At 36.6% G+C, this 21898-nt stretch overlaps 1 protein-coding gene across 1 annotated transcript; it reads left to right on the top strand.

Annotated features, from left to right (window-relative positions):
* Nucleotides 1–5606: 5606 nt before the first annotated feature.
* LOC119642533 (glycoprotein-N-acetylgalactosamine 3-beta-galactosyltransferase 1-like) lies at nt 5607–6802 on the top strand. Its single transcript, XM_038041682.1, has 4 exons — nt 5607–6085; nt 6147–6240; nt 6297–6581; nt 6635–6802. Exons 1-4 carry the CDS (start codon nt 5607–5609, stop codon nt 6800–6802), a joined length of 1026 nt encoding a protein of 341 aa, XP_037897610.1.
* The last annotated feature ends 15096 nt before the right edge of the window (nt 6803–21898 follow it).

Consider the following 21898-nt stretch of genomic DNA (forward strand, 5'->3'; position numbering starts at 1 on the left):
TGAGCATTGGGAAAATATATTTCGTATCCTGTATTTGTTCTATTGTAATTCTAAATCTGTAGTTTTCAAGATTATTTGCTCTCCTGCCTGAGCATTGGGAAAATATATTTCGTAACTTGTAGTTAGTGTATTGTATTTTAAGGGAACTCCCCTTTTTGAGGTTCCTTAATTTGAGATCGGTTCCCGTATGGGAGCTTTCTTTCAAGGGAACTTGTCCCTGACTTGCAAGGTATAGTTACGAGCGATATTTTCCAAATGCTATGACAAGGTGATTCTCATACTCAGAAGGAATTATAGAGCGTTGATTATCAAAAAAATGACGGAAGTGTAATAAGATCTTGTATAATGATATTTTCCTTTTATATTTGGTTGCTCTCTCTATCTCTTGCGTCTTCATTGCCTGCACACACGCATTATACAACTCTTTCCCTTGATACTTCGTGTTCCGTCTTTCTTGCAAAAAGCTTTGATATTCTTCGTTGTTAAAAGCAATTAAAACTAGTTTTCCCTGGATATACTCGATTTTGTTGGGATGAAATTAAATCTAGATAAGTTTTAAATTAGAAAAAGGAAAATAAAATCCCAAGCTTTGTAACCCTAGATCAAATGAATAGAAAGATAGACAAAGCTACTTATAAAATAGGCAGTTTTTAACGACAGCAGCAGTGGCTTCCCAAATGTTTTTAAAGGGAGAATGGTTCACGCAAACGTTTTGTCAGATCCTTACTACTATTATTTCCGTCCTTGGAAGTATTGGCTGAAAGGATCTTCGGTTTTCTTTTACAAACAAACACGCCTCCTGACGGGGTATGTAGGCCATTCGCCCGTTACCTTTCTTAGAATTGGGAATCCGAAAAATTCTTTTAAAAAACAAAATCATTAGACGTTATACTTTCAGGTTCTTTTCCCAAAAAATTATCTGAGTTGTGTGTTATTCAATTGTTCTTCAAGAGAGGAGGGACTTTGTTATACTCGTAATTATTTAATTGACTATTTAACATTGAACGACTGCCTATATTTTGTTGCCCACAGTATTGTTATTATCACTTTTCCTTTATATTTATTTTATAATTCACCATTTTCGCAAAATTGTTTAGCTGGTGGTGGTTGCTTATGACGTAGGACACGCACATGGATTAATATGTTTCACTTAACACAGTTTAATGTAATCTTGCAGAATGATGTATTTGTAGCTTTCCTTTCCCTTTCCCTCTTACATCGCTCTTCCGTACGTTGTGTTTACACAAAATTACTCTTCTGCTCGAACCTTCAATGTCTTTCTCTTAGTTCTGTTGCAAAAGGTTTGTCTTCTTTTTTTTTTTGTTCCTTTTACTTGCAAATGTAAAATCACGCCACTGATTCCCTCGTTGGTTTATATTTTGCTGATCGTGATATTTATTTGCTATTGCATGTTTGATTGTGAGATTTTAATGCATATTCTTCTTCTTCACGATAACCTTTTGTTTTTTTCTTTTTTTGGTAGTTTTATTTAACCTTGGCTTGTCCTTCATTTTCGTTTTTAAAAAAAATTTTGTTAGTTACCTTTGGCATTGATTTGTCTTTGCCGATCTCTTTGTTCTTTTTCTTTTTTTGAATTGTTCAGTGTATGTATTTTTTCCCTCTTTTTTCTTTCGTTCCTGCAAATTGTTAACAATTTAGTTTTGTTCTATACCTTTTAATATATTAGTTTGGGGAAAAAGAAATCCATTATTTTTTCGGTAGATGGCTGCACTGATAGATTTCTCGTAAAGTATCGATCAAACAATTTCAGATTGATGCTCGTTAAAAAAAATTCTTTTGCTGTTTATTGTTTGGTGCATTCAGTTGTGAGTTACAGCGTGTTAAAAATGGAAGTGAACAAAGAGAAAATTCGGTACATTTTACAGTTTTTCTTTGACAAAGACGAAAATGCAAGCCAGGCGGCTAAAATTGTGAATGGTGTTTATGGTTCCGATACTGTAACAGCAAATTATGTGCAATTTTGGTTTCGTAGATTCCGCTCAGGAATTTTTGATGTTAAAGATGCACCTCGCACAGGTAGGCCGGTCGTCGAAAATGTCGATAAAATCGGAGAAATGATCGAAGTTGACCGGCATGTTAGCAGTCGTAACATCGCCCAGGAGCTAAAAATCGACCATAAAACAGTTTTAAACCATTTACACAAAGCTGGATTCAAAAAGAAGCTCGATGTTTGGGTGCCACACCAATTAACAGAAAAAAACATGATGGATCGAATTTCCATCTGCGAAGCCTTGGCCAAACGGAATGAGATAGACCCATTTCTTAAACGGATGGTGACTGGAGATGAGAAATGGATCACATACGATAACCCTGTGCGAAAACGATCGTGGTCAAAGAGCGGTGAAGCACCTCAAACGGCCAGGAAGGTTTTGCTATGCTTTTGGTGGGACTGGAAGGGGATTATTTATTATGAGTTGCTTCCATATGGCCAAACGCTAAATTTTGATCTCTACTGTCAACAACTGGACTGTTTGAAGATAGCGATTGACCAGAAACGGCCAGAATTGGCCAACAGGAGAGGTGTCGTGTTCCACCAGGACAACGCTAGGCCACACCCATCTACAGTGACGCGCCAGAAACTTCGGGAGCTTGGTTGGGAAGTTTTAATGCATCCGCCGTACAGTTCGGGCTTGGCATCAAGCGATTATCATTTTTTTCTTGCATTGCAAAATTTCTTTAATGATAAAAAATTGGAATCTAGGGAGGATTGTGAAAGTCGACTACTAGAGTTTTTTGCAAATAGAGACCAGGACTTCTATGAGAGAGGCATTTTGAAGTTACCTTTAAAATGGCAACAAATCATACAACAAAACGGTGCATATTTGACCCAAATCGGACAATCCGAAGCATGTTAAATAAAGTCCTGAAGTTCATATAAAAATAATGGATTTCTTTTTCCCCAAACTAATATATATATTTTTTTTTTTCATTCAGTTTTACACAAATGCTTTTATTACACATGACAATTCGCAAATTGTTTGCGCGCGTACATAAGAATACACACGCAATGCTAACATTCATTTAATTCTTACGTCACATTTTTCGTGGGTACTTCTCTTTAAATGCATTTGCAAACACATCACCTTTCCACTTGAATCAATTCCAGGTCTTTTCAATTTTTATGTAAGTGTTATTTGCCAAATATTATGGCTGTTTAAGTTTATATTCTTCTTTTCCACGGGTTTTGCAATATTATGTTAAATTTATTTAAGATATTTTTGGTATATAATTTTCCCTTTTTTTCAGCGCATTAATTTCGATTTGACTTTGTTCCCGTTTACTTTGAGCTTTTTCTTTTCCTTTCATTTCTTTTACACCGCTTGCATCCTTTTCTTTTGCATTATGATTTCTTCCGGCCGACCCGCACACTTTGGCTACCGTTTTTCTAATAATCTCCTATATTCTCCGGTCATTTTGCCAACAACGATCTATTCGCCTTTCTTTGATTTTTTTCGCCGTATAGCGGATTTAGACCTTTCGGTCCTTCATTTAGCACAGGCTCTTATGTGATCGCAAATGCCTATCTTTATTGTTACTAGCATTTAGTCACTAGCATTTAGAGACTTTACTTTTCTAATGCTTGAAAAGCAATGCTCATTTCGTAGATTTTGCTGTTGTTTTATTTATTTCCTTTTTTTTTAAACACATCTTTATGCACATTTGCAACTATTCAATTATTTGCATTAAGTGTTGGCTTTTATGGAAATTCCAATATCTTAAGAACGCCTTCTGTCTTTTGAAATATATTCTGTTTATTTATTTCATGTAAATTTTTTTTTTTTTTATGTCCTATACTTGCTGTTTTCCTTCTTTTTTTTTGTTTCTCAACCTTTTTGTCCAATGCTGTTTTTCCTCTTTTGTATGTTTCAAAGTATGTTCAAAACTTTGTCTTTGTTTAATGATGGTATCGATCGTTCTTTTGTGTCTTTTTTTTCCTTTTTGTGTATTTTTTTTGTTGTTTTTTATTGGTTCACTTCATTCCGCTTTTTTGAAAAATTAAAAGGTCCCTGCTCGGGCGCCACTTGTGAGGACGTTTCCGTCCCTTTCCTAAAGGCTGGGGCAGCTCAGCGGCCCAGGGTAATGGAAACGTACAAGAAATTTGTATTTTGCAGGGACCTTTATTTTTACTATTTTAATCTAAATCTTATTCCGACTACTATGACTCGAAAACTACGTCTCTCTTAGTCGGTGACTGAATTCCAACAACTCTTAAACTATCCTTAACCTACGCTTATCTGGCCTATTCTATCCTTATCCTATCTTAATCTATCCCTATTCTATCTTAATCTATTCCTATCCTATGTCTATCCTATTCTTATACTACGCCTATTCTACTCTTATCCTATCTTACTCTCTAGCACTCCTCTCTCCCCAGCCAGAGACGGAGAACCTGTAAGGCCAAAACGAGGGACGAGTTTGGGTCCTCACGATATATACCTCTAAAAGTGTTTACTGTTGTTTTGTAATTGCCGCGATTGTGATATTAATTCCAGAAGAGCCTCAACGCTCATATATATATGATTAATTAAATAGACAGCAATATTGTAATCGAAAATGAAGAAGTCTTAATAAAACAAATAGGAAATTTATATTCGTTTTCGGCTGGAACTTTTATAGCTGTCCTAATGCAAAAGAAGTACATTTTTGTACTTTATAATATTGGGCGGGCGTGGCTGGTTTTTTCTACTTTCAGAATAAAATTGGAAATTCATGTGGTGCATGTGTACTTTATGATTAATAAGCAGAAAGCACAGAGAGTAAAGGTGTTCACAATTTTTGTAACACAGGCGCGTGACGTGGCAGACGTATCATTTCCAAAGTTTTTTGTACACGACAACCTAATTTCTGCGAAAGCGGGAATCAGACACACCCAGACGGACAGATAAGCAGGTAAATGCTTAGATGCATTCTGAATTTGGAATTGGCCAAGAATTTATATACTTAATGGGATTTTTGAAGCTTGTTTCTGCATGGTATAGGTATTTAAAAAAAAAAATTAAAATTTGATACACTATAATATTGCATGACGTAGTAAATTCTTTCGAATTTTGCATAGGAACCACAACATCTGCCATAGAATATGCGTCTAAAGTAGATTTATCCAATTTTTGATTCTTTTTGAAAAACGAAGGTACTCTCATTTGTGGATGTGTACTTGGACCTATTTGATCCATTTGTAATACCGCGCATGGGCTTCCAATGTTTCTGCCACATTTGAAGTCGATGGTTTCATTTTTAGGCCAGAAGAATGTCTACACAGCCATGCTTAAATCGATTTAGAATTTGACACTGATCAAGAATATATACATTTTGTTGGATCTCAGAAGCTCCCTTTTGGGGGTTTCAAACGTTTTGGAAAAATGTACCCATCCTTCGATGATGGGTACATTAAAAATCTTAAACTTACGTAGCCTAATAGAGCTACATAAGTTTGGTAACAACAACTTGTCTTCTGAATCAATTTCTTTAATTTGACATTTTCTACATTTTATTTTGAAATTCATATCAATTTTACATTTTCTCTAAAATATTATTTAAAATACATACTTTGAATATGTCAAATGTTTTAGTTACCAATATTAGAAATGAATATCAATTTTGTGCGAAATACGCACTTATGTATCTTTCGTAGAAATGTTTTATTTAAACTACTGCTGTTGGCGGTGTTGTTAGTTCTCTTCGTCGTCTTTATTTTGTTAACACGTATTTCGACTAGCCAGTTAAATGGACATCGCAGAATATCTGAAGTAGACCTGGGTTCGACGGGCTTTGTGAATGATACCGTTGCTACTGCTATGTTCGATGAAGTTCGCATCTTATGTTGGATTATGACAAATTCTGAGAATTATATTAAACGAGCAATTCATATTAAAAAAACCTGGGGTAAACGTTGCAATAAGTTATTATTTATGGGATCGAGAAACCACGAAGACTGGAACAGCATTGAGTTGGCAGTGGGTGAGGGACGGGACCAATTATGGAACAAAACAAAAGCGGCTTTTACATACATATACAAGTATCATCTGAGCGAAGCCGATTGGTTCTTGAAGACGGATGATGACACGTAAGCAAGTATTCTAGTAAGTGTGTTTCACTTGGCTATTTTGTTGATTGTATCCTTGCAGTTATATTATAATGGAAAATTTAAGATATCTCCTGTATCCCTATAGTCCAGAAACACCTATATATTTTGGTTGCGAATTTCGAATGAGAAGAAAAGTAGTTATTGTACGCTGGCATAAAAATTTATTATACTATTTTTTGCATAAATCTAGATTACTCGGCAGATTGCGATGTTTATGTCCGGCGGAGCTGGCTACGTATTGAGTAAAGAAGCCCTAAGGCGGTTTATTAAAGAAGCTATACCAATTTCGGATTCTCAGGCTTTTAATGAAGATGTTGAATTGGGTGTATCTTTAAAGAAAGCCAATGTTGTAGATGGCTGCTCGCTTGACAGTCAAGGTCAATCGAGATTCTTTCCCATGCATCCCCGCTTTCATTTGAAGGCAGTTCCTAGGAATGACTGGTTTTGGCATTACATGCTCTACAAAAATGAAAAGGTTGGCTTGTACGGATAAAAGCTTTTTTATAAAATATATGTTTTCGCATTCAGGACTGCTGTTCAGAGTACACGATTGCTTTCCATTATATTGGCCCGAACTCTATGTATATTATGGACTTCCTATTATACAATGTGCAACCTTACGGAATTGTTAGCAAACATTTAAAATTGCCGAAAAAATTCGAAGTTAACATACGCGCTAAGCCATCTGCTGCGTAAGACATTACCTAACCCTTGAATATGTTTTAAAAACTTTCTCTTTTTTCCACAAAATATTTCCATATCAAAATTTATCAAAACTAACAAAACAAGAAAAAGGAATGTAAGGTTTGATATCTCGAAAACTTTTTAAAAAGCCACCATATAGCTAAATAAAAATAATATTTGTTAACAAATTGACAACGAGACGCAAAAAGACGGAGTAAGAATTATAGCGAACAAAAGTAAACACTATATGTGAAGTTTTTAATGAGACCCTATGTACACTGTACTTGTGATAGCTGCACAATGCAGACCGTAGTAAGTAATTTTGAAAGTAGTGGCAGCGTGGAAAATTAGTCCGGTCTTGGTAAATTTTGGACACACTGTGAACAAGGAGTAGGCAAGTTTTTAAAGAAACTAACGAGGATTTAAGGTTTGCGATTAAAATAAAGCCCGGCCTACCGTTAAAATTGGAAGCATTAGACGATCGCCCAAAGACTATTGATCCCGCGTTACAAACAAGTTGGTAGACACGGACCTCGCGAAAACCCTGTTGCCACGGAGATATTGTCGACACACCCATAAAAATTAATTTTGTTGAACATAAAAGAACACTTTCCAACAGCCTTGTACCGTATCATCAGGTTTTTATTATCCTCATCCATGGCAGCCTTACTTGAAATCGAAAAACTAAGTATTTTCTGTTGGTAGATGGATGGGGTTATATGTCATAAAATACCATTTTCGGTAAAATCTATCATACGATTGTGATGAAGAACAAAAAAACCTACGTTAAGACCTAGTTCTTTTAACTATGCAAAACATGAATAATAAAAGATGAATTTTTCTCCAAAAAATCGTGTCCACCGATTTTAAAAATAGAGTTTAGAGAGGTAAGTTTGAAGTTGCAATAGAGTTTCTTTTCTATCCGCAATCTGCGCACAGAGATAATAAAAAGGAAAAAAAATAGGAGGGTGGGGAAAACACCAGAGAACAGGAAAATCAATAAGTTTTTTATACTAGAAAAGTTATTACATATATTTTGGTGAAATATATTTTTATAAAGATCTTGTCATTCTTTTAAACGATTATTTATTTATTTATTATCGTAGTACAGTACACAATATCGTACTTGTGAAAACTGGGCGGTTTATTTACCGTATTTGTAGAACTCTGGGCGGTTTATTTACCGATTTTGTGGAACTCTGGGCGGTTTATTTACCGTATTTATGGAATCTGGGCGGTTTAATGGCGCTCAAATTTTTATACATGCGACAGCTGTTAATAAACAAACACATTTTCAATTATTGAGAAGTGTAAACAAACATTTATTTTCTTACGGTTAATTTCTACGTAATATTACTATATAAACCACATTCGCATTTCGTTCACACTTGATACAACACTTCATCTCCGCAAACGGCAGCTGGATAATTTGTATGTTTTATCGGTGTTAGTGGAAAAAAAAAGAAAAAAAAAGAATTTAAATATCTGAAAAAAGGAAGAGAGCTTTACTAAAGTAATACAATAACCCAAGAAAACAATTTTAAAGGAAGAAAAGGAGGGAAGGAAGAGGAATCTCTCCTGAGAGAAAAAAAATTTTTTTTTTTTTTTTTGTTTGTTTAGAGATGGATTGGACCAGTTAAGTTAATGTTAGATCCATAATCCAGAAACGAAGTTGAGAGCGATTGATGAAAAAATTTAAGCATAGGTAGAGTGATGTGGCAGAGTGTTCGCAATGAGAGGCTCTGTTCCGCTGTCAATCCATAAATCACCGTCCTTGTTACTGTACTGTCAAGATCCGGCTAATAATGCCGATAAAAAAAAAAGTGTAGGCGATTCGTGATTGTAATAGAAATACTAAATGTAAAATTAGAATGAAAACTCAGCTGATTTGATAAAGGCAGTCAGTTGCTTCAAATGCCTAAAGTTACCAGCACGAAAAATTTCATATAGATTGTTATACAGGTTAAATATACTGAAAGATTGTCTAAGGATGTCAAACCTCCTGCACTCAAAAATAAGGTGCTCGGCAGACTCAGTAATATTGCAATCCTCACAGATGTCAGAGGAGGAGACTTTGATCATTTTAAAATAGACCTTGTCGTAGGTGTGATTACTCATAAGACGGTGAAGAACTTTAAATTCCCATGTTGTGAATTTTCCTTTAGGTAGAAGCGTGGGTGTCAAAAAAGGGTAAATTTTGTAGAACAGCCGGTCACTTTTTTCTCTAGCTAAAACATGATACTCATCTTTCCATTCTTTTATGATGAGTTTTTTGACTAGCAGAAAAGCTTCGCTGGGGGGGTAGTTTATGGACAAAACTGTACCATCGAACCTAGCTTGACGAGCATGGAAGTCAGCTTTTTCATTGATACTAAAACCGCAGTGACCTGGGATCCAGATGATGTGGCATTTTTCAATACTTGTGTCTTTTAAAAGGTTGTAGATATCGAAGACATACTTATTGAATGGGTCTTTGTTCTTGATTAAAATTAGAGCAGATTTGCTGTCAGAGAAAACTACAAATTTTTTCAGCTTAATTTCAGATGCGTGGATGATTGCTTGTCTGATGGCCAGAAGTTCAATGAAAGTGGATGATAGTTCTTGTAGAACTTTAAATTTTCCTATAAGTAAGTTTGGGTATTCAATAATTGAAAAACTAGAGATGTCCGAATTGATAGATCCATCCGTTGCGTATATTTTGAAGTTATTTTCGACGAAGTGGTTAAGTTTTTGCAGACAAGCGATTCTAAGACAAGACCCTGATCGATTTTTTTTTGAGTTTGTGATTGAATTAAGTAAGTTTAATTCAACTACGCATTTATCATGAATAATATTATTCCAGGAGGGTATTGAGTTAACTTTATTGAAAATGTTACTGAATTTTTTGAAGCAGTTAGAGTAACTACTGATGACATGATTGTGTCTGGAAGCGACCTCGTCAAAGAAGGCAGGTTTGAAGATTTTTACCTTGAGAAGCTCTTTTGCAGTTACAAGATAAATTCTCTTAGCAACGGGGAGTTCATAAGAGATGGAACGTAAAATTGATGTTGGTGTTGAGGGGGACAAACCGGTACAACGTCTTAGGATTGAGTGTTGAAAGGTTTGTATTTTTTTTAATGTATACGCAGGAGCGTTACACGATGTAGAGTAGGGATATTCAATTTTGGATCTAACAATAGATTTGTAAACGTTTAATGCTTTCCTAGGTGGGAGTCCAGTGTGAATGTTGGTCAGAAGTTTGATGACATTTGCGCCTGTGTTGCAATTTTCGAGGCTATCCTTGTAATGCTCATGCGTGGTTAAACTTGAGTTGATTATTCTGCCCAAAAATTTAAAAGAGGAAGACGGACTGATTTTTATACCATTGATTGTAATGTAAAAAATTTTTTTGGGACCCTTAGCAAAGCGAACGACTTTTGATTTTTCCGGGTTGAAAGTTAGATTTAAGTCTGCACAAAGTTTGTGAAAAAGATTGGCTTTAGTGTCGAGGTTACGGACTGCTTCCATTAATGATTTTCCAGCAGAGATGATGAGGAAATCGTCAGCATATTGAAATAAATGGGTAGAATTGTCCTGTAATTGATGTAAACCGGCTGTGTATAAATTGAAGAGAACTGGGCTGAGACAGCTACCTTGAGGTAAGCCTCCACAAACTTCGACTGTATGTGAATCTAATACGAGAGTTCTCGAGGAAAGAAAGTTGAGAACCCAATGCCTATTTTGTGTCGGGATTTTAAAATCAGATAGAATTTGGTCCAGTTTCGCTAAGTTTACACAGTCGTAAGCTTTATTAATGTCTAAGCAAAGCATGACTACCTGGTTCCCATTTGCTTTTTCATTTGCAATTGTGAAAAGGACTTCATTAAGGCACATACCGGTGGAGATATTTTTTTGGTAAGCAAAGGACCTTGACGGGAGAAGGTGTGAGTGATTCAGGAATTTTGTTAGTCTTTCTTTAATCATTTGGTTGGTAATTTTTAGAAGAACAGGCAGGAGGGATATGGGTCTGAAGTTGGTGAATATTTCAAGATCTTTTCCGGGTTTAGGAATGGGCACTATTTTAATTGTACGCCAAACGGTGGGAAACGAGTTGGTCATCCAGCGCTCATTTACAGCAGATAGCAGGGTTAGAAGGCTTGGCATGGGAAGGACCTTTATCATTTCATATTTGATTCCGTCATGGCGTGCTGCTGTGGACTTCTTTTTCGACTTAAGGACGTGCATGAGTTCATCAAGGGAGAATGGAGAGATGTTTTCCATCCGAGAGTTAAGTAAGGAGGTTTGGAGACCACATGTCGAGGGAACTTGAGCTTTCAGCCATTCAAGGTAGGATTTGTTGTTGAGATCATCCCAAATGGGGTGCTTGTATTTCTTTTTTGTGGTGCGATGACCATTTAAAAATTTCCAGAATGGCTTTGTATTGCTATTTGAGCATAGCTCTTCGATAACGAGGGCTCGATGGCATCTTTTGGCTTTTTTAATCGATTTCTTCCATTCTTTTTGTGATAACTTGAAATCTTCAAAATTGGAAATATTGGGGTATTTGGAAAATTTTTGTTTAGCAGCCTGTAATCTACGGAATTGTGAAGTGAGCAGATCGTTCCACCAAGGTTTTGGTGAGTAGGAATTCGAGATTTGGATGTCGGATTTGGCGTTAATTATTTCTTGTTGAAATGAGCACTGGATAGATTCGACCTGTGGCTCAAGACATACGTGAATAAGATTATTTAGGAGTTTTTTCCTCGAGATAAAGTCATTTATCTTGTACGAGGTAATAGAGGTGGCATTAAAGAGAATAGGAAGGTGGTGGCTGTTTCCCAGGAAAATTTCTTTTTTAACCTCCCGTTTGAATGTGAGATGGGTTGCGTTAGTGAAAGTAAGATCCAACACGCTACCACAATTGTTGGTCGTAGAGTGAAAATAGGTTGGTGAATTATCATTCAGACAATAGAAGTTACTAGCTTTAATGATTTCTTGCAAGGCTTTGCCTTTATTGTTTGACACGGAGTCACCAAAGCAAGGGTGTCTTGCATTGAAATCTCCTGCAATTATGACATTGTGGAAACTATTGAGCATATCACAGAGACGATTAAAGTCATCCCGGAAAGATTGAATGGGGATGTTGGGCTTGAAATAGCAAGCAGCAATGACGATATTAGGTTTTAGACAAGAGGTTTTGATAATGACTATGTCAGCAGTCGATTTAAATGGGATTTGTTTGAAGGATATGCCTTTTCTGGCAAGGATGGCAACACCTCCATAGCCGTCACTTCTACATTTATAAGCGGAGTTGTAATTTGAGATTTTGAGATCGGAAATTTTTTCATCGGACAGAAAGATTTCACTCAAGATGGCGAAATCAGTTCGGTTGGAATTTATGAAAAAATCAAGAGAATGGGCATTACGCCTGAAGCTTTGTATGTTATACTGTAGGAAGGATGTCATGAGAAATGTTAGAACATGATAGGGCCGACCCAGATGTACCTTGTTTTAAAAGATCAAATTTTGATTTAAGGGAACTTATTTCTGTTTGGATGGTTTTAAGCATGTCTTCTTGAGAAGAGATGGAGAGAATCTTGAAAATCTTTTCCAGAATTATCTCCATTTCAGTGGATTTATGGTAATTGATGAAAGTATGCTTTTCAGGGGGCGGGGTAGGTTTTTTTGGCTCCTGCGACTTGTTACTGTAAGTCGAGGGCGTCTTGAGAGACATTCTATGCAAGGACTTGGGAATACTTGTTTTATTTTTTAAAACTGCATTGAAGTTTTTGTTAATTAAAATATTATTTGTATCAATAGTAGGGTCTCTGATATTGTTAGGAGCATTGCTGTCCTTCATTGCTGGGAAGTTTACGTCATAGTTTTCACGTAAATTGTATAGGTTGTTAGAGAATTTCTCTTTGTATTCTCTAAAAGATAAGTTCTGGATGGTTAAAATTTTTTTTAAATTTTCCTCTTTCTTTCTTTTTGGACACTCTCAAAATGTTACGTTGTGGTCCAGCGACCCGCAAACTAGACATTTGATTGAGAGGCATGAGTCCGTAGGACAGGCCGGTGACTTGCCACAGTTCAGGCATCTGCTTTCCTTACTTTTGCAGAATTTGGCGATGTGACCAAATCGGCCGCAATTATAGCAGAGCCTGACGGAAGGAATGAAGTAGTCAACTGGAATATTGCAATAGTTGAATTTTATACTCTTGGGAATTAGTTTACCCTTGAAACCAATTTTTAGGCTGTTTGCTGGGATGAACATTTCTCTGTCTGCAGGGTCTCTTCTGAGGATTCTTGTAACAGAAATGATTTCAATATCAGAGGTAGCTGAGTTGAGAAAGTCCTCTTCCTTAATTGAAGGTGGAATGTTTTTTACGATCCCAAATTTTTCTGTGAAAATTCTAGGGATGTAGGCCTTGCAAGACTTTGGACCAAAATCATTGTTTATTATAAAGTTGTTGGCATCAACCGCAGTGGCAAAGCCAAACTTGGCTTTGGCTGATGGTTTTGATATTAATCAAACCATCCAATTTGAGATCTTTCATGTGTTCGAAAAAAAATAAATCTGAGTTAAGGCGAAAAGGTTTCTCTAGGTTATTGTTGCATACTTCAATGAATACGTAGCACTCACCGGTCGTGTCGTCACTATAACGATTTGGACTAGTTGGGTCCGAGCTCTTTCCTTTTATGGGACTACTATTAATGTTATTGTTCACAGAGCTGTCTTTATTGGGAGGCTTATTCCTAGAGGGAGCGATCGGGGACTTTAAGGAGGTGATATTGAGATCCTCAGTCAAGTCTTTTACAGATGAATTGTTCTTATCAGAGATGATCTTTTTGAGACCTTCGTTCTGGGCTGTGATTCTTCTTTTAAATGAACCCTTGCTATGCGTGATTCGAACAAAATTTTCGAAATCATCATCGTTTGATAACATGTTTGAGAGCCTCACCCCCTTGAGGGGCGGGCGACTTTTAGGTTTCGTGCTAGATTAAGGGCAAGAGAAAAGGATCAACTGACTTACCGAGAAAAGAAGGGATATGGAAATCAGCCGTTTTTGGTGGAACCGACAGAGACAGAGAAGCACAAAGCCTTGTAAGTTAAAGCAGTTTTAAGAATTTGACAGGAATCGCCGCTACTTGATGTCCAATGTACGGGTGAGTTGACGAAGTGAGTCTTGTCAGGATGAGTTTGAAGACAGCAGGTGGTGCTGCGCAATTTGCGGAGAAGCACAAGGACGTCGAAGCCTTTGTTGATTTTGTTTAAATGGCGCAACTTCACTATATATATTTTCACTACTTCAAGAGTTTTCAGAAACAAAAAAAAAAGGAGAATTTTTTTCTTTTTTTTGTTGAAAAAAAATTTTTTTCAAGAATTTTCTGCAAGAAAGCGTCTTATTTCATGCAGAGTTGCCGAGCTGAGAGAAAAATTAAGAAGAAATACATATATTACATTTTTTGTTTTTTCGTTGTGATTCTTTTGTGTTCCCCGTGATAACAACCAAAACAACATCAGCTCGTTCCCTATGGAGACTGGGTCTGATCTTATAACTACTGATAGAGACTGTTTTGAAGATTTTTACATGAACGCCACTGGGCACACCAAGAGATCGAGAATGGGTGAGAATAATATTCTTTTCTCTGCTAACGGAGAAGCTAAGGCAAACTTTCTAATTGCGCCTACTGAACAGTCTATCGACAAGCCCTATGATTTGGGTGCCACAGCCTCCCCAAATCTCGACATCAATTTGTGCGATTGCCTTTCGAACTGCAATTTCGTCGTTTTTGTCGAAACGTGCGGAGACGCAGAAGGAAATCGCATCAATATTAACTCCAATCTCTATTTTTATGATTACTTGAAGAATTTCAATATGTACGACTTACAAGATTTAAAAGTTGTCAGCAGGGGCAGAGCCAAACAGCTTTTCAGCGCTGCTGCCAATGCCAACAATTTTGTTACGAATAATGAATTTACTAAAAAGAATATAAAGGCGTGCATACCTAGGTTTTTCACTGAGAGATTTGGAGTCATTCGAAACATCCCATGCACAGTGTCGATGATATAAATAAAAACGCCGCATCCGATATTCCGATTAAGTCCGCTGTCCGTTTTCAAAGAAGAAATCCCAACAGCAAAGATGAGTGGATTCCCACAATCAGCATCAAAATTGGCTTCAAAGGGAGAGACCTCCCTAAGTCAATAAAATTTAATTATTGTTATCTGTCGGTTGAGTACTTTGTACCCACTTTAAAAAAGTGCTTTAAGTGCGGTAGATACGGTCACGTATCAAAATTCTGCAAAGCTAAAGAAAGCAGGTGCCTTAACTGTGGGAAGTCTCCCAAGTGAGTGAACTGCGAGACGATGAAGTGCTTGTCCTGTGGTTCAGGTGAGCACAACACTCTCAATAAGTGTTGCCCTAACAGGGAACTTGAATCAAATATCAACAGGATCATGGCAATTAAAAATCTTTCGTATAAAGAGGTAAAAGAGATTTTTTCTGGAAATTATTTCGAATGTCTCGATGACATCACTTATGACGACAATTTTCCTTCACTGGGAAACACGTCTGCAATTTCGACCAAGGATGATAATTAAAACGCGAACAAAATTTTAACCAAAAATGTATATAATGCTGTCGTCAAAAGAAAATCGGTGCCTTCCAAATCTCCTCTCAGTTCACCCACCAAGGCTTCTCTCAATTCACCCCCCAAGCCGTGTGGCGTCCGATAATTTCGAACAACTATTTGCGGTTCTCAGAACTTGCAAGATTAATTCCGCGATTCAAGAAAGTATCCGTCCAATGATCCCTCATAATCTTATTAAAGAATTTGAAGAAAAAATGTCCTTCTGTGCCATTTCCTGCCCCGTTCAAGCACCCAGTACTACGAGGAAATCCGCTGGGTTTCTTTCTCAAGTTTTAACATGATATCCTTTTTACAATATAATATTCAAAGTGTCCGACGTAACCTGTCGTTTTTGGATTTTTACTTAAACTCAAACAAAGTTGATTTCTGCATCTTAAGTGAAGTTTTTCTGAAAGATGAAAATTGTTTTGAAATTAAAGTTTCGAATTACGCCTCATCCACCAAATGCCGAAATGATGGCTATGGTGGTGTTAGTATATTAGTTAAGAAAGGTGTCAATTTCAGACGTATTCCCTATAAATCTGCTGTTGACATTATCATCATCAAAACCATGAACCTGAAGCCGAATCTTTTCATAGCATCATGCTACTTTCCACCCAGTCTCGATGTGCAAACCTTTCGTGATGAGATTCAGAGATTGTGTGACTTTCTTGACGGTGAACAAAATGTGGTTCTAGCTGGAGATTTTAATGCAAGACATTGCTTGTATGGCGATCAAGTCTCGACCAACAAAGGCAAGATCCTTGTAAGTGCCATCAGTTCCAGCTGTTTTAGTGTCTTCAATAATGGCAATACTACCTTTCACTGTAACCGGAGCGGTCGCACGGCAAGCAGTGTCTTGGATCTAACTTTCTCGAATTCAACTATTTTATCTTTCAACTGGAACACGTCCAACGTTTCCATTGGCAAAAGTCTGCACTCTCCCATTTTATTCCACAGCTGCACCAATTCCGTTAAGAAAATAAAAAATTTCATTTCACGCAACTTCCTTATGGACCATCTGTCTAAAGTTGATCTTCCTTCTGATTTATCATCAATTCAAAGTGCCTTTCAGTCTGTGATCAGATCTGCTAGAACCAACTTTCCTGACATTGAGTCCTTCTCACCTAAACCTTGGTGGAACTCTTCCCTGTCAACACTTTTTCGCAAATACCAAGCTGCAAGGAAAAAAATGAGTAAATATGCCAATCCAACCAACTACATTGAATACATCAAAACGTTGAAAGAATGAAGGTCTACAGTTAGAAAGGCGAAAAGGACACATAGAGCTATCGCGATTAAGGATTTATGTGGTAACGGCAACCCACGATTTTTCTGGAATTATATCAATGGTCATCGACATTCTAGTCGTAAATTAAGCGGTTGTGCTGTATGGAATGACCATGATAATAAAAAATACTTGGATATGCTCAAGAGCTACATTCCAAGTGTCGGTCCGATTACAATACCTTCAATTCCTTTTAGTAGTCTCAGCAACACACTCTTTTCATTGCATGAGCTAATGTATGTTTTACATTCCAGAAAGAGAGCTACTGCTGCAGGTTGTGATGGAGTCAAGTATGACATGCTCAGAGCATTGTCTGGAGGAAGCTTTAACATTCCCTTTCATGCAATTAACAACTGCTGGTCCACCAACTTTATACCCTCAGATTTGCGCTGCATCAAATTAGTTCCCATTCCTAAGGCAGGTAAAGACTTAAATGATTTAAGTAGCTTCAGACCAATTTCACTTATATCTGTATTCATAAAGGCTATCAACCTCATGGTTAAGGAGAGACTAACTGCTTTCCTGAAAACTGAGAACATTATTCCAGCTCATTCTTACCTACCATTCTTGCCTACCAAAAACGCAAATCTACGAATATGTGCGTTAATGAACTGTGTTTTCTCATAGCCAGCTTTAAAAAAGCAGGGAAAATGGTTGTCGTGCTCTCCCTGGACATCAGCAAAGCCTATGACCGTGTCAACTTGATTAAGCTTGATATAATTCTCTTAAACTTTTCGATTCCTCTTCAAATGCGGCTGTGGATACTTAATTTTTTATCCAAGCGTGTATTGGTGATGGGTACCGAAAAAGTTGAAATATGCGGTGGTATCCCACAAGGCAGTTGTTTAAGCCCCATACTCTTCAATTTATACGCAGCTTCTTTTCATGATCTTCAAGATGACAAAACTTATATTTTTCAATATGCAGATGATTTTCTAATTGCATCTGCGGACTCATCTTTTTCAGCAGCTGTCAATAACCTCTCGATGAAAGCGAACTTGCTTTTCGATGCATTCGCTGATCTTAATTTATATTTTAACCCCAGCAAGACAGACACTATTTATTTTGCCAAAGGTTCTAAACATGAAATCAGACTTCTTATCAAGGGTACCCAAGTTAATCAAGTAAAATCTCTTCGATTTCTTGGTACAATTTTAAATGACAGCTTAACCATTCGTGGGCATTATGAAAAGACGTTCAAAGACTGTCAGTCTGGATGCAACATCATCAAACTCATGACAAACAATCAGGCAGGCTTGCCTCCCAAAAATGCTTTGACCGTTTACAAAACTCTAGTCAGGTCCGGAATTGAATTTAGACATTCCACATGTTGCAATTTCCCAAAATATGTAGAGAAACGTATACAAGCATTTGAAAACCGAATGTTGAAGCGTTGTAATGAACTGACCCCCTCAAGTCCTCAACATGTTCTCAATGCAATATCTGGTGAATGGCCGGTTTCGGAAAGAGCCCTTTTTTGCACTGCCAAAGAGCTAATTAAAGTCAAGATGATAAATCCTTCCTTTTTTCAGGAAATTATATCTCTCAGTGATACTGTCACTTGCACCTATACTTTTTGCTATCAAAAACTTCGTCATATTTTTGATAAGTTAGATTCAATTCCTCCCTTGAATTTCATTACCAGCAAATGCAGAGTCTTCATGAACATTCTCGGGTCGATCTCTACCTCAAAACAAAATGTCAACTTCTCTTATATGAGAATGTTATGCCAAGAAAAGCTCCTTTTTTATTACAACAACGGCTACGATATATATGCCACCGACGGTTCCGTCGGACAATGGATCTGGCTTCTCGGTCGTGAAACATCTATCTAAAACAATACATCGAGTCAAAGTGGCGGAGAAACTTTTCTCAACTTTTATTGAGTTGCTCGCCATTCGACATGCTATTAAGGTTGCTATCTCCGATGGTATCAGAAGGTTTGTTATTTTTTCTGACAGCATGTCATCTCTACTTCTAATAAATAAAAGGGATGCAGAAAATCAATATGTGTTTGATATTCACAAGATGTTGCATGAATCTCAAGGGGGTGACTGTCACCTCATTTGGGTACCTGGGCACTGCGGTTTTTCTTTTAAATGTAAAAGCCGACTTTCATGCAGGGAAAGCTCGTGTTGATGGGACAATTCATACAGTCAGACAGTCCATCAAATACACTCCCAATGAAGCAATTCTGGCAATTCGCAACCACATCCTTCAACAGCTAAACGACGAATTTAAAGAAATCGCGCGCGTTAAACCCAATCGCCTTTTCTATAAATTAAATCCCACATTTCAATTCAAACCATTTTCTGTATCCTCTTTTAATTCCTGGAAATCAACATTCTTTATAGACTCATGAGTGGTTACACTTATGATAAAGTTTATTTAAAAATGATTCGTGCTGTACCATGTGATGTTTGTGAAGTTTGCAATGTTGTTGAATCTGCTGAGCATCTAATCTTCAGATATCATAGGCATGATGGCATTAGAGATTCCTTTAGCTCCTTCAAGTTATATGGCTGTCTCCTCGATCTCTTTGCAGCAAAAAATGTAATCCCGGGGAACTAACTTGCTTCATTAGAAGAGCTAATTTATTCTTTTAGATGAGCTAATTTATCCTTTTACAATTTTTTTTTCTCTTCTTTCCTTTTTTATTCTTTTGTTTTTGCGTTCAATCATCTTCTATTACCATAGCATTCCTTTTTCGTTTTCAGCCAAAGTTTTCAACACTGTTTGACTTTCAAGAACACAACAAGCACAATTACACACACACACACAATTACACTTAACATGCTGGCTCCAGGTATTACGGCCGCTCCTTTTTTTGTTACGTTTTGCACGTAATTGCGATCAAAAATTACAACAGTTTATTATCTGGACATATAAGTCACAAATCTATTGGCTTGGTCCATCCCCATTCAACATACCAAAAAAAAAAAAAAAATACTATATGGACCAGCCAACAATGAAATATTGAAAATTAGGCCATCGGAATTATTCTGTGAAATGGAGTTCCGAATTGTTCACATTAATTTAAAATCTCGAAATACTTTCACTAAGAAATCGCTTTCTTCGGATTTTCTAGACCTTGGAATTGTTTTACGTACTCTGCTATTTCCATTTGCTACAATTGAAGACGATAGTTGCTTAGCGGTTATTGTCACCCAGTGGCAACAGTACGACACCACCGATACGTTGTTTAAATATATAAAAGAAAACTATATAAACTTAGAAAATACATTCATTTATAAAATACTTTACGGAACAAAAATAAATTCCTATTGACAAAAAATATATTTTTATTTCTTCAACTGATGCTAGCGTAACAATTTCCCAAATTAGCCCTTTTGCTATAAAAAAAAGTCCTAGATATCATTGCAACACACATAGACTCTATCTCGATTCTACGCGATGGGAATTTACTTGTCCTCGCTGGGAACCCGCGCGCAACCGAAAAGCTGATAAGGTCGAAATCTTTAACTAATTTCTGTGCTATTTCCGCTAAACTGCATGAAAAACTGAACTCAGTTAGAGGCGTAATTTATGCCCCGTGCTTAAAGCATGTGCCGGATAATGAAATAGTTCGCGAAATGGGCAATCAAGGAGTGACTGAAGTATATAAATTTACTAAATTAAATGACGAAAAAAAAACCCGCTCTCTTACAGGAAGGATTATTATGACCTTTGATCGCTGTGGCTGGTGGTGGTTATAAAGTCAAGTATACCTCACAAGCGCATAAATTTAAGCTTATACGTACAATCCGTAGCAATACAAATAACCTTAAACATAAAATTTACATTGCTTTCGCTCTATACCATACCTTCGCAATTGTTTTCTCAACAAGATCTCTACAATTTATTCTCCGTACTTTCCCTCATTAATTGCAAGCGGCGGCTTTAATAGCTGCAGCCCGCATCTGGGGCTCAACAGTGGAAAACAGTCGTGGTACTGTTTTAGAGATGGCCCTTATTCAAAGCAATCTCTGCATTTTAAGTGATGCAAAACCAAAGCGCTTTTCAACTCATTACACTTTTTCACATATTGATTTAACATGTTGCTCTCCCTCACTTCTTCCTTCGTTTCCCTGGTCTATTTCTGATGGTCTACATAATAGTGATCACCTTCAAATCATCACATCTTAACTTTTCAAAGTCCTCTGTTACTCCAGCAAAACAGGCCAAAATCCTCCTAGATAGAGCGGATTGGATCAATTACTCCAAACACGCCGACTCAGTTCTGAATTTAAAGCCATTTAATGGGAACTACAACCATGATGCTGCTATTATGTCTAAAGCGATTCGCACGCCTGCTCATCTCAGCTTTATCAAACGAGCTAGGCTTTCGTGGTGGAACAACACACTTTCGTTTTTGAGAAAAAATAAAATGAATCTCTGGCACCGCTTTAAGAGATGTCCTGATTATGATCATTTGTTACTACACAAAAAGACCAATGCTCTATTCAGGAAGTAAATACGAAATCAAAGATGCCATTTTACTTTTTATTATAATTTACTTTCCCGCCAATACAAACATCGTCAAGATTTATTATAATATATTTCCATTTTTCGAAAAATGGATTGCATTTTAATTGTCTAGACTAATATACCCAATACATTGAACCGTTTTGATATTGACAAGATACTGCCGTCCATCTCATCAATCATTACGTCCATTGTGTACACATCCTTTCGCCCCATTTGTTTCACTTCTTTATTTGATAGACTATTTTTTTGAGATGTGTCTAGATAAAATGTTGGGACCGCACCTCCAAAAAAGTATTAGTCGAGGCATTCCTTTTGTATTCTGATAAAAACTGCATACCGTAAATATATTTCTCTTATCTTTTGGACCATTTAATATATTTGCAATTTATTTACAAGGATTTTAAAAAGCGATCTATTTTCAACAGATTTTTTCCATTGTAGGTACAGTTCTTCACTAAACGCTCTCTTTTATGCACTTCTATGAATAGAATAATATAATAATACTAAAAGTATAAGAATACTAAAAATTATAATAATAATAATGCAAAGATATGTTAGAAATTTCGAAGAGAAGGAATTCTTACTCTTCACCGAAATTCCGAAATATAAAATAAATAATAATGTTATAAAATTCGCTTTGCTAAAATATCCGTATCACTAAACCGTGAATATTTTGTTTAAGAGAAATAAACTGCAAAGTTCTTTTATTTACAGTTATA

Source organism: Glossina fuscipes, unplaced genomic scaffold (genome assembly GCF_014805625.2).
Source record: "Glossina fuscipes isolate IAEA_lab_2018 unplaced genomic scaffold, Yale_Gfus_2 226, whole genome shotgun sequence".
NCBI classification, from domain to species: Eukaryota; Metazoa; Arthropoda; class Insecta; order Diptera; family Glossinidae; genus Glossina; species Glossina fuscipes.